Source organism: Catharus ustulatus, chromosome 2 (assembly GCF_009819885.2).
Source record: "Catharus ustulatus isolate bCatUst1 chromosome 2, bCatUst1.pri.v2, whole genome shotgun sequence".
In the NCBI taxonomy this organism is placed as follows: domain Eukaryota; kingdom Metazoa; phylum Chordata; class Aves; order Passeriformes; family Turdidae; genus Catharus; species Catharus ustulatus.
This window is the reverse complement of record NC_046222.1, coordinates 15970764-15984590: the sequence shown is the minus strand read 5'-3', so window position 1 is coordinate 15984590 and position 13827 is coordinate 15970764. Positions and strand designations below refer to the sequence as shown.

At 40.0% G+C, this 13827-nt stretch overlaps 1 protein-coding gene across 8 annotated transcripts in view; it reads right to left on the bottom strand.

Moving 5' to 3' along the window:
• Positions 1-6745: 6745 nt before the first annotated feature.
• The window catches only part of EMSY (EMSY transcriptional repressor, BRCA2 interacting), a 41471-nt gene continuing 34389 nt past the window's right edge, over positions 6746-13827 (bottom strand). For 7 of the 8 annotated variants that reach the window (XM_033051508.2, XM_033051510.2, XM_033051509.2 and 4 more), the window contains 4 exons: positions 13538-13689; positions 11551-12114; positions 10193-10561; positions 6746-8596 (listed from right to left, as the gene is read on the bottom strand). In XM_033051508.2, the coding sequence (XP_032907399.1) occupies positions 8402-8596; positions 10193-10561; positions 11551-12114; positions 13538-13689 (1280 nt within the window). In that variant the 3' untranslated portion in view covers positions 6746-8401. The remainder of the gene's footprint in view (positions 8597-10192; positions 10562-11550; positions 12115-13537; positions 13690-13827) is intronic. The other variant, XM_033051514.2, reaches the window with a different exon arrangement.

Below are 13827 nucleotides of genomic sequence, written 5' to 3'. Positions count from 1 at the left end.
GCATCCTGATGTTTCCATTGCCTTTATATTCCAGGGTTCGTGAGTGAGCTCAAAAACTAACGCAGGAGCTGTCCTTGCTCTAAGGGACATTGTCATAGGATGCAGCAGCAAATGGGATGTCTGGCAACAGGGAATGTTTTTGTGTCAACTCATTTATTTGTGGAGGACTGTGCAGCACCCTGCCAAAAAAATAGGTGAAGGATGAAAACACGTTGGCTTCCTCACAGGAGACTCTCCAGGTCCTTGGGAGTCATTATAATGCCTGCTTTTGTACTGCTTAATTTCATCAGATCCAGGACTCTTTACACATCCCACGGGAGAGTCGTAAGGATTGCATGGTTGATGTCACCACATCTCTCAGTGGTATGATTGAGGTTTGCAAGCTTATGTGTCATTTCACTGCTGAGCTCATCAGGCTACAGAAGGCATTCTCTTCCTTCCTTCCTGCTTCTCAACGGCCCCATGAACTCCACTGACCTGTGCAATAGCTCATGTGTCTCTCCAAAGAAAAAGTGCATGTGCAACACAACATCAATACCTTGGTCTGTGCCATGCCTCCTCCAAATCATAAACCACACAATTGTTTAGGCTGGAAAAGATTATTGAGTGCCACTGTTACCCAGCACTGCCATATTCACCACCAAGCCACATTCACATCTTTCAGACACTGCCAGGGATGGCGATTCCACCACTTCTGTGGGCAGCCTGTTCCAGTGTCCCATCCCACAGCAAACCTCAGTTCTGTGAGGCAGTCTCCACAGCATGGAAATCCACATCTTTTAGGCCTATGGTGAAGAAGCTGTCTTATGCTTTTCTACAGTCATCCTAAACAACTAAGCCATTTCTTGGCAATTTCCAAGGGGAACTTAATTTAGATTTGACCTAACAACCTCCATTCCTTACATTACTACTGTTCTGCTAATCTCTAGGCTGCAGATTACTGCATTACGACCACAAAGTATAGGAAGAAAAGGACAGAAAAGAAGGGAAAGGGAAATCATGAAGCCCTTTGGAAATCACACAAAGAACACCCTTTCTGCCAAGATCAAGAATGTGATTTGTAATGAAAACAAACCTCACTCTCATAAAAAAGTTGTTGGACAGGAAAAGTGATTTCCACTAGCTTTAAGAATGAAGTTGGGTAATTTTAATTTATTTTCTAGGGGTGGAAGGTAAGGAGAAAAAATGTAATGGGGGGCATAATCCACCTCAGTCAGGAACTTGGTAACTTTCTGATTTCTTATAAGGTTTGCAGAGGAGAGTAACACTAATCAAACACTAACCAAATCAACCATCTAGGTGCAAACCATGGCTGTGTCTCTCTGTAACAGGAGCTGCAGCAATTTTGGTACTTCCTCTCCAGTTGTCCTGCTGCTACAGGACACCCTCATTTCCCACATTCCTTCTGTATATACCATGTACATCCGAATCAAGCAATTTACCACATCAGCTCTTCTGCCCAACTTCTGCAATGGGACTAAAGCTCTGGGGCCAGAGCTGTTCTTGTGCCATCTGCCCCTTGATTGACATAATTTAAAGGATCCAGATTACATTTACCCTCAAGTTTAAACTTTACAATCCCTGTTCATCAACCCCAGTTTATTTCAGCTTGAGGTTCCTACTTTATTTCCAAACAATAACTTTCCATAAAGCACCTGTGCTAACCCTAACCAAAACTAACCCCCAGCCCTGTGGTACTTTCACAGTGGCTGATCAGCCAAGGAAACTGCTCACTGAGTCCACACCCTACTATCAGTCAAATTTCATAGCAATTATTTGTAATGCAGCCATTTGGTAACAATTAATTATAGTAAAGCCTTTTCCTGTATTCTCTGTACTTAGCAAACTCTGCTTTGCAGCATCTTCCTGGGTTGTCTTAAGATGCTTTGGCAGATTTTTATGATGATTTTGGTCTCCTCAGTTCTATTTATTGCAGGAGAACTCATGCATGCCTCAGGCCAAACTCAGAAGGGAGCACAATCTGCAACCAAATGAGTAAGTGCATCCTCAAGGAATGGCCTCAGCAAGATTTCACCCTGATCAAAATCCCTGCTTCACAGGGAAGGCAGCCCTCCAGCACTCAAATTAGTCATTCTGGGCTTGCATGTGTCTACATTTACATGGTAGATTGGAACAAAAGCCGTAAATCAAGAGCTAAAACTGTGCTGTGGCCACCTATAGATCTGTATTATATATTTTCATGCAAAATACCAAGGCTGCACAATGCTCAGTAACAACTTTTGCATCCACCTGTAGATTGATGCAGTTGGAAAAAACATTTCCAAGCATTCAAATCCTTCTCTGGACACCTCTTTAATATTAAGAAATACTAGAAAGTGACACCTGATGACAGTGTTTTGTTAGTACCCTGTGTCTCTGCACTTCTCCTGAAGTGGCTGCAAGGAGAATTGAACAAGTTGAAGGCTGGAGAGGAAAACAAATATCCCTATTTCTGGAAATACTGCAGCAACAACACTTTGTTCTCACTAAATTTGTGCTTCTTCCTTGTGGTTTGTTCTCATGCCATTGTGAGCCTCTTCTCAATATAGTATTTCTATTTCACATCCAAAACAAACCAAGACAAAAACCAGAAAACACAGCACATACTAGGAAAGAAGAAAAAAGAATGCGCGGGTGGTCACTGGAAAAGGTTGTTGAGTTTCCATCATGCTAGGTTTCCAAAAACCCAGCTGGACATGGCCCTGAGCAGTCTGACCCTGCTTTGAGCAAGAGGGCTGGGCCCGATGATCTCCAGATTCCTGCCAACCTCAGTGAAGCGTGGGCACAGAGAACTGTTCCCAGCTCTTTGCTGTTTGCAGGTCTTGGGCAGCATCCTTAAAGCAAAACAAGCCCGTGCAAAGAGACTTCCAGAGCCTTTAGCTGCTTCTGATAGAGCCTGACATGAAGGAAGTCCCAAAGTACTGGAGATCTATGAGCCTCTGGGGCAGTTCTGGCTAAGAGCTGTGACAAGTTGATTTTTTTTTACCATAAAAGACAATTTTCTAACAATGTTAGCCCTAATGAGTAATAAATTAGGCTCTTACAAGTAAGGATTATTGCAACTTTAGTAAAAGTGCCATCAAAAAGGAGTCATGCTAGGTAGTTTGAGCATTCAAGTGGCAGAATTAGATAATCTTGGGTCCTTCCTTCCAAGCCAAACCATTCTATGGAGTCTAAAACCCATATGGAGTCCAAAAGAGACAATGATAGCCCAAAAAGCCCATGGTCATAATCATCTGCTCCCAGGTGGTTGACAATAGTAGCTTTTCTAAACCCATTTAATAAAGGCAGCTACAGAAAACAGGATCAACAGGATCACCAGGATCACAGAAAATCTGAAAACTGCTAAAAACCCTTACTGAGCTGGAAAGCTGATGAAAACACCAAGAAACCTAAAAAAACTCCAACCAACCAACCAACCAACCAACCAACCAAAACAAACAACAACAAAGAACCAAACCGAAACAAACAAAACAAAACAAAAAAAGACCAAAACCAAACACCCCCCATCCCCCAGAAAAATAAAAAAACCCCTCAAACACCAAAACAAAACAAAACAAAAAACCACCTGGCTTTTAAAAAAAGAGGCCAAGGACTGAGCAAAACTAAAAACAGGAAGTTTTGAGTATTTGGAGTATTTGTTGGACATTTCTAACAATCATCACAGAATGGTTTGAGCTGGAAAGCACCTTACAAATCATCCTGTTTCAATCCCTTTCTGTGGGGGCAGTCCCTGGCTTCAAAAATTATATGAGACCATTACTCTTCAGTCCACAGTGCTTGAAAACTACTTAATATCTTTTCTGTACCAAATAAGTCAAAGATCCTTTTCTCTAGAATTAGTGAGCAAGCTCCCAGGTACTGATTTTCCTATTTTAACACTTCAGCAACTTTTCACCAGAGTACAGTGAAACCACCACCCTCCCAAACCCATCTCTGCATGCCAGTTGCAGCTCTACATGCCTCAAGGTACTACCAAGTTCTCCTTTTTTTTTTTTTTTATCAGTTTAAATCCTTAGCATACCAATGCAACTCTCGATTCATTGCCAGGATCAGATATAAGGCCACTAGATTTCAACCTGCAGCATCTGTGCTGATTGGAGAGAAAAAACTGCAAATGATAGAAAACACTATACCCTTGTCAATCCCAGTTAATTATCCTCAATCTTACTCTTTTTAAAAATTTTTTTTTCAAGCTTACTTGCTTTTTTTTCCTGTCAGAGTGTCAAGGTTCTGGCACAGGTTGCCCAGAGAAGTTGTGACTGCCCCATCCCTGGAAATGTTCAAGGCCAAGCTGGACAGAACTTGGAGCAACCTGGTCTAGTGGAAGGTATGCCTGCCCAACTGGATTTTTAAGGTTCATTCTAACCTAAATCATGTGATGATGATACCCTGCCTCTGTGCCAGACTGATGCTCCAACAACAATTTCTTCTTGCAAAAGAACCCACAAATACACCTGAAGATATTTCTTCCCTTTCTCTTTGATAAGTTATGCTAAGCTCTAATTTTATCAATAAGGTGTTTCTTTTCTACTGGAAGAAAACAGGTTCAAAGACTCTCAGGACAGACTCTGAGTAGAGGAAAAGCTCAGTCCCACAGTGTGGAAGGAAACCATGCACAAGCTGTTAGCAAACATCCTTCAAGGTTTACTTAGGGAAAGGAGCCGAGCATAGACACACAGCTGCTAAACATACTTTTTTCCAATACAGGCAAACCCCAAAGCAGTATTTTTCTAGTTCATGATCCTATATTATGATCAGTTTTCTCTGGATTGAATATTGCCAAGCTGAAATCATCTGCCTTTGTGTGCAGCTGTGGGGATGCACAACCACCTTCACCTGTGAAATCATTAGACTTCAGGAACTATTTCTGCATTAGAAACAAAAGCATAAAGTCTTAATTCAAGATTTTTTATTTTTTTAGCAGGCTTTAGATAGGTGTTTTTTGGGGTTTTACCTGGTTTTTGCTTGTTTGTTTTAAAAATCCCATTGATTTAGTCATGTGTTCTGTTCAAAGGGCCCTTTTTCTATTTTTGCCCTGAAATTTCAGAAGCTTGTTCTGCCACTGGGAGAAAGACTGAGACTGTATTTTCAGTCACAATGGTTTAACCTTTCCAGAAAACATGCAGTCTTCTGTGATTCCCTGCATCTTTAAAGCACACATAATCCCCCGCTAGTTTCAGTACTTCCTCTAACTTCAGTTCACTTTCTTAGCATTTTTTTGAAAATTCATGTGTTACTGCAGCACCAGAGCACGTTCATTAAACTGCTGAATTTAAAGCAATTCATTAATGCCATTTCACTTGCTCTACAATTTACCCACAGCTTTCTGACAAGATACAAATCTATCGCCTGCTAATTCCCAGTACCAAAACTTATCACCCCCATACCTACTCTTTCTTCTGTTCCAAGAAGGGACATCAAATTAATTTCAGGAATGAAGATGCAACGTATGAGGGACATGGGATATGCAAATACTGCTTTACATACTGATGTTTTCTTTTTAGCAAGGGCTATTTTATAGGGCTGTGACAAGTGGATACATGGCTGCAGGGGGATGAAGTATCCTAAGGACAGGTAAGAAAAAGCTGCACATCTGCCAGGGCAGGACAAAAGAACAGGCACTGATGCCTGGAGTTCATGCAAAGGAGAGAAGGCCAAATGCTCCAAGCACCTCCTCTTAATGTCATTATCAAAAATCAACAAAAAACCCAAACTATATCTACCCTCCATTTTAGCTCATCTTGCCTACTTCTTATTTGTCAAGGTGTTCATATGATGAAGTTCTGAAACAGACAAATTCAATAAAAGAATCTAAAAAAAATCCAATTGAAAGTTGGAAAAGGAGCAAGAGTGTCAAGAATGAACACACTGATTACCAAAGTTCCTTCTAAATTTCTTACATCATCCCTAGACATCCCCACCATGTGCTTCAACTTGCCAACCTTAAATCAATCATGTCTCAGAAAAATGAAAAGGTTTCAGGTGTTAAAACAATTTGCTATCTTCAAAGAAGTGTCAAATAGTCCACTATAGTTGTCCATACCTTTGCTCCAATCATCACTAAAGAGGCAAACAAAAGTCTTACATAAAACATCAGAATAAATTGGACCAGAACCCAACAATATAGTGAATGCATTTGGTGTTAAATTCACCATAGGCCATTTCTTGGTATCTATTTTTGGCTGGGGAGAGCATGTACCTTCACCTAAAACCGAAACTGTAACTTAGGGCAATGTTCTTAGTCATAAGTACTTAAGAAAAATCTTGCTCTGTCTTGTATTCTCATGGCCTTCCAGTCCTAGATATGCCAGGGACATTCAAAGCACTGCAAGAGCCCAGGTAACAATCAAAATTTGATACAAGCCAGAACTGTGTGTGTCACCTTCTGTGGGCCTTTATGCAAAGCACAGATTGTCCACTGCCAGTATCATCAGTATTAACTACTTTTTGTCATTCTGCAGCAACATGGAACCTTCATAACTTAGACCATAACTTCTTCATTGCCGTGATTTCATTAAAACAAAGCAAAATCTCCTGAATAGTTATCCAAACCTTAACTACCTACAATGACATCCTGGCAGGGTTATTATTTAACTTAAGAAAGAAATGTGGAATGTTTCATTTATAACAATATTATTCTCTTTGATCCTGAGCACTAAGGACAGGAGAACCCAAACCAATACTTATTTCAATACAAAGGCAACAAAAAATGTATCATTAGTTTCATAATCCACTATTCTAGTATTTGCACGTCAAATTTATCAGGACATTTCTCCACAATTATAAAACTACATTATTTTGGAACTAACGTAGATGGAAAAAGAAAACAGAAGGAAAAAAGAAGTATATGAAGGTTCTAGTGATTTAGTTTATAAGGTAGCTGAGGTTAGAGAAAACCAAGAGCCCCCTCTAGGGGTTACCACGAGTTCTAACATAGGTGGATACTCAGAGCAGGTAAGATAAATGGTTTTTAGGGTTTGTATTTTTCAGTTTGAGTTACTCCAACTGGAATTTCACCTTAATGACAATATCAACAGTAAAATGATAGCTTAAAAAAAAAAGAATGACGCAAAAAGCTGTATTAGACTTTGGATGAAATCTACTTACAGTACTTCAGCACCAAAACGTGGGCAGTTAGGCTTATACATGTATATACAATTAAATGATATGTCAAAGTCATAAAATGCTTAGTTATTTATAATGAAATCTATACAAAACAGTTAAAAACATGGTTTTATATACATTTTGGAAAAAAATGTATTGTCTTGATTACCAGAATGTATTAAAACTGGTTCTCTTGTCCCATCTGAACCCAAACCGCTCTCTGTGACTTGTAACTATCACAAAACCCCAATGTATTGCTTCAACAAGCCAAGGCTAAGGCTAGTTTTGGAAACCTACAATTGTACACCCATTTAAGCTTTTAAACTCCCCAAATTGTCAACTTTAAAAACAGCATGTAAGAGTAAAATATAGATTTTTAAAAGTCTTAGCTCACTTCTAAATTCTCAAGTTCAACTTGGAAAGATGTTGAACTATTTATCCCCAATTTTGAAAAACTGATTAATAGCAAAATACACCTCCTTCTCCCTGGTTTGTACTAGAGTTAATACAACTGCCTGTTACACAGGAACTTTTTCAACAACTTGTCTCACTTTAAATTTTATATTTAAATAAATAATCAAAGGTTAACTAGAGTAGATGAGCATTTTGTATGCTTAGGGCACAAAGAAATGCCTCATCTACCATTACCCTACTTCTTGTAAAGCATGAAAACAAAACCCCACTAGCAAATCCACTTTGTTACCAGTTAACAGTTTTGCTCATTTCCAGACATTTGCCAACAATAATTTCTAAAAAATATTTTAAGCTTCTGAAAAAAAAAATTTAAGTGAGCACAAGTGCAAGAAAGCTAACCAATTTTCAAAATTACTGGGGCTTTTCCAGCACTGTCAGAGACATTTTTTCTCTCACATGCTATTTGAAAATAAAAATATTTATTAAACGTTTTCTATTTTTTTTATGGTGTTTTGCTCAACAGCTAAGAAGACACAGCAAAATAATGATCCCTTTTCACTTAAAGCTGTTTCAGTATCTGGGCAAGGGCTTCAATAGCACAAGCTGTAGAACTCACTGCAGATTTGTTTTTGAACAGGAGTACATTCCACTGTCACAGGTTTACTAAATCTTGGTACCTACATCTCTTCTACTTTTCTTTTTCCAAAACAATTTTTTAGATGCAGTTTTTGCAATACTGTCTTGTTAAAACATACTGAAGCTTCAAGAGTCCAATGAACAATTCTAATAGGCAAAGTGCTCTAAGACATCACAATAGAAGGGCATCTTGGATGCTCAAAATCCCAAGATATTTTAAAGTGCACTCCAGTGTCCCTATTCCTTAGGACTGTTCAGCAGAACTTTGAGAGGGGCTGGGCTCAGTGCCATCCTCAGTGCTACTGTCCACATCTTGCTCCATTGCTGTCTCCTCATCATCGAGGCGCTGACTGGTGAAGTTGTTGAGCTCCAGGAGCCCGCTGGGTTCCACCACCACATTGGAGCTGGAGTGACAAGGGATGGAATAATGAGGGATAGTCTGAAAGAAAGAAAATATTTAAGTTTAATGAACAATTCTGAAGGTAAATGTATCTGTGCAAGGACAGAGATTTGTGAAAAAGGGATTATTTCGTTTCCAAGGGCAATTTTCCCTAGCTAAGGCTTCAAAGCACCCTTTTGCTGGATTGGGTTGTGAAATGTGAAATTTGAATAATCTTGCTCTCCAGGCAGTGATCTTGGCCTTTGATCTTCCCTAAAGGTCTGTGACAGTATAACCAGTGCCCATCATCCACCATAATGCAAACCCAAAGCAGAGATAATATTTTCTTCAGCCTGATCTTTTTCAGACAAGATGTGCCGATGAAAGAATAACCTGAGTTAGAATGATCCACAAGGACCATTGTGTCCAACTCCTGGCCCTGCACAGGACAACCCCAACAATCCAGCCAGACAGGGCATTGTCCAAGCACTCCAGGAGAATTTTGCTTTTTGTATAGAACAGAGATCAGTCTCTGGCCCTGCTCAGAGCTGCAGCTCAGAGGCTGAGAAAACACAATAGCTATTTATTCCTAAGATTATTATTATGGTTATTATGTTATTTATTTTTACTTATACTTTCATAGGTTAGAAGATAAATCTCTGACTTTATACAACTGAAATTCTGGGCACTATTTGACTTGTGAAACACCTCACAGCATGCCACAATAATAAATAGTACCAATACTCAAAAGATACAGGTTTGAAGCAAAACAGAAATCTACCTTTGTCTATTTAAGGAGGACTAAAAGTGAATACAGAACTGGCAATTTCTACAAAAGAGAAGTTAGCCCCAATAAAGACTTCACAAAGTAGCATGAAAAATTTGAAACCTCTGTACACAGTTTCCCACATCAGAAGTATTTTCACTGTAACACAAGTGTGATACATATTAAAACAATTTCAATCCACACTACCATTTGTGTGAACATAAGCCATGCCAACTTGTCTATAAAGATTCACGTTATACCACTTGGAAGACGTAAATACCTCCTCAGTTGACATTCTGACAACTTATTACAACATAAACCATCATATTTAAGGCAGTAGAATCAATGAAAATATCAAGCACAGCAGTTAGGATATTCACAGCATTTAGGCTAAAGATCAATAGTATTTTTATCTCAGAAGTGGTCTTTATCCTAAGTGAAGTTAAAAATCTTTCTTCCAATTTCAGACCTTATTTGCTGAACTCTTCCAGTAAGCACAACCTACTATGTCATGAATTTTATACTCAGAAGCAACTTTAATAGGTTAATAATATAAAAGATTCTAGCACATAACTCCATACTAAGTATTGCGCAGTTTTAAGCATTGCAAACAAAAGTACTTTGTAAAATCAGATTAATTTGGTTGCTTTCTTAACAAAAGAAGAAAGATACTGAGAACAGAGTGAATGATACAGTACTAGAGAAAACTGAGCCCAATTAAAAAGAATTACACTTCAAGGTAGCAATTGATTACAAGCTAAGAGCGGAAACAGAACCAAAACTTGAGGAATAAACCCAAAAGTACTTGAACATCATTAAATGACAATCATCACATCAGACACGTGCTTGCTCTGCTCAGTCTTTGCCTTATTTGCTCAGTCTTCTCTTACCTGGACAACAATTTCTGATGAGCTCTCTTCAGCTTTCTTTTGTGATATATTCTGAATGTGTATGAACTGGTTTGTTGTAGGTACTCCTCGTGCATCGAGTTTCCTCTCTGTTAAAGTAGGACCAACAGCAGGAGGACTTGAGCTGGTTTCTGCATGTGTCTGTTGCTGGGGGATGGAAGGTGCCGTCATCCCTACTGCAGCCACCCTCGGGCCCTGGGTACAAGGTGACGACTCTGCTTCACTAGCAGCTTTACTAGTGGACGTGGCCTTGTTTGGGGGATCCACTAGCGTGTGTTCTATGTTTGCATCAATCTGAGCTTCCACCATAGACACTCTCAATATATCTGCTACTGATGTCTCCGTGGATGCCTGCATGGGAAATAGGCTGGTAACCAGCAATGCCAGTTTGGGCACAGAACTGCCACCTGCTACCTTTGAAACAAAAGGAGGCTCAAGCCCCTCAAAAGTTATCTCTGTAACAGTGGATCCTTGCATTACAGTTAGATGTTGCACCTGAAAATCAAATTTTTGTTGTGCATATTACAGTTAATATTTTTATTGAAATCCTCATCAATATTTCCAAGGACAGAATGGCACAAACAACATACTTGCTATTAGGAAGACAATTGAAACTCAGTGTTTTAACAAAGGAATTAGCAATGATAGGGCAACAGTTAATTGAAGCCTGGGGAAAAGCAGCTTTTTAGGCTGCTAGATAAGGATTGTAGCAGTATAATACCACAGCAGCCTAATTTTCCTTTGGGATTTACAGCCCCCTGGTATGTTTGCTAGTTTTCACATCTACTCCTGAAAGGGTTAAAAAAAAAGGTACTTTTCTGGAGTTAGTTAAAATACATTTTTTCCCATGTTCCTCAGTCTCTGCCTTTTTCCCTCCCAAGGAAAAAAAATCAAATTACTCCTCTACATGAAAGCCATATAACTTCAGGAAGATGTAAACTACAAAGGAAGAGGAACAATGGAGAGCCTTAGGAGACTGCAGTGTATTCATCTTTATTTCTACAGAAATAAAAAGTGCTACTGCAATGGAAATTACTAATGTGTCATTATCTAAAAATTAAAAGAAAATAACTAGGGACAAATTCCATGCACCAGTGGTGGCTGAAATTAATAAAAACTGTCCAACAAAACATGTTTGTGAGCTCTATGGATTTTTTCCCCTATAACATGTGCTTCTCTCTCCTAGTGTCAACCTTCTGCTGGGGTAACTACTACCAGCGGAATGAGGGATTCTCTATTGCCAGGACAAAACACTGCTACAGCGACAGGGTCGGTGTTTTACTTATTTTTTTTTCCTTGAACAGCGACGTGTATTTTGCATGCTATCAATATTCCGTTACCTGGCTTGCTGGCTGTTTCTCTGAAGAGGCAGGTAGCTGCATTTGACTCTGGGGGGGCTGGGGTTGCACGAAGATTTTTTGTGCCGTTGGTGCCTGTTGCAGTTTGGGCAGCTGCTGCGTGGTTTTTACTGCAAGCACCTGTACTACAGTTTGCTGTGGCTGTGCCACTAAGGTAGGGAGTTGCCTTTCTTTGGCCATCATATGGTGTGGGGGGTGCTGTGCATCTGGTTTGGTCTGTGCTTGCTCTTGCTGCAGGGGGGTTAGCTTTTGATGCCTTATGGAAAGTTGGGGCATTTGTGGGAGTTTGTGCTGGATTTGATCAGCCTGCAGGTGGATTGTCTGCTTCTGCTTAGTCTGGAAACACTGCAGAGTTTTCACTTGCAGTTGAGTCTGTTCCAGCTGTGGCTGACTCAGTTTTTGCTGCTTTTGTGTCTGCGGTTGTGTCAGGGCAGATCTGTAAAACAGGCCAGTCTGAGGATCTAGGGTGTCCATCTCTTCCACTTCTCCTTCCTCAGTTCCAAGTTGTTCACTGTGTTTGGTAAACGCAGTGTGACTGCTTAAGGCCTTAAGAAGAAGAATTTAGAGCAAGTTAGTAAAGAGAAGGATAAGAATATCTAGAATATCAATCTAGAAATAATTTTTAATGTTTCAACCATTTTAACCATTACAGACTCCCCATTCACATATAGAAAAATACTCTTAATGTGGGTATTTCACAAATATTTAAGCAATCAAGATCTACAATCATGATAAACTGTGGTACATCTCTATGTGAGAACATGAGCTCCACAACTAACCCTTAGAGGGATTATGTAGATCTAGTTTGTGTGAGACTGAGTCTCAAAGCTTCCTAAGGTTGCCTGGCAGGTGGATATGAAGCAGCAGGGAGTAGCAGGTGGCTGAGCCAGAAGCTCCTCATTCAAGCCAGTCTCTCTGCACAATAAATTTTTATTCTGCCCCTTAAAAGTCTAATCATCTTCTCTAGGGCTTCTTCTGCAGAGTCCCATATAACTATATATGTAACTGCAGGGCTGCCCTATTTCAGGCAGAGATCCTCTCTTCTCCTTCCTTTCTCAAAATTGCATTACAATTTTTCTTGGGCATTACACAAAACATCTGATTTTTTGAGGGAACGAGCAACCTATGCTTTGTAAACCAAAATCTATAAATGTATTGACAAAAGGCGTTTTAGCAAGATCAAACAGCCTAATCCAACACCTGCAAAAATATACTGCCTGACACGAGTTTGTAACTCTCACACAGTACTGTTCTGGACTGCAGCTGAAGTTCCCACAAGTCAAAGCATTGCAGAATTGAGCAAGGCCTGATCAAAATGATTCGAGTAGCTTCAGCAAGATTTCACCACAAACTGCACTGCTTGTTTGAATTCTTTGGAATCCTCGCAATCCTGACCTAAATATGATCTAAGTTTTTGATTCAGAGGAGTCTTCCTATTCACAAACTAGACATCAAATGGAAAAGATACTGTGTGCCCTATGTACTGACCAAATTCCATTTCAGCCCTCTTCCCTCTACATTACCACAAACATAACTTCAAGAAGTCGGGCCACTGCAATACTACAACCTCCCTCACCATCAAAACACAATCACAGAATGGTCTGGGTTGCAAAAAAACCTTAAGGACTATCTAGTCCAAGGCAGAGACACCTTCCATGAGACCAGGTTGCTCCATGTCCTGTCCAACCTGGCCTTGAACACTTCCAGGGATGCAGCATCCACTTCCCTAAGCAATCCATGCCAGGGCCTCACTATCCTTACAGTAAAGATTTTATTTCTAATATTTAATCTAAACCACCTCTCCTTTGGTTTACAGCTATTTAAGCGATACTAAAATCATTCATTTGCCTGTATGCTGAACATTTTTGGTGGCAGCACCATGATACATTATTCAGAATAAGCCCTGGTCCTATGCAATTTATATGACCTACTGCTGTTTATAGACTGCTGGGAGAAGAAAGGATCCAACCTGCTGCATGATATGGGTAATGGCACCAGTGGAGGATGCAGGAATAGATTTCACCACAACAGAAGTCTGCGTTGCTGTCTGCGACTGAGCCACGTGCTGCAGCAGCGTCCTCTGGGGCTGAGATGACTGGTGGGGCTGGGACCGATGACTGACTGAAAGTAAAGAGGTCAGTGGCACTTCTCCAGAACTAACTGCAGGAACTTCAACTGTCTGCTTTGCAGTTAAGCTTCAAATGAAAGCACACATGAGTGAAAAAGATCTAAGTATGGAAAATGTCTTTCACTCTGTGC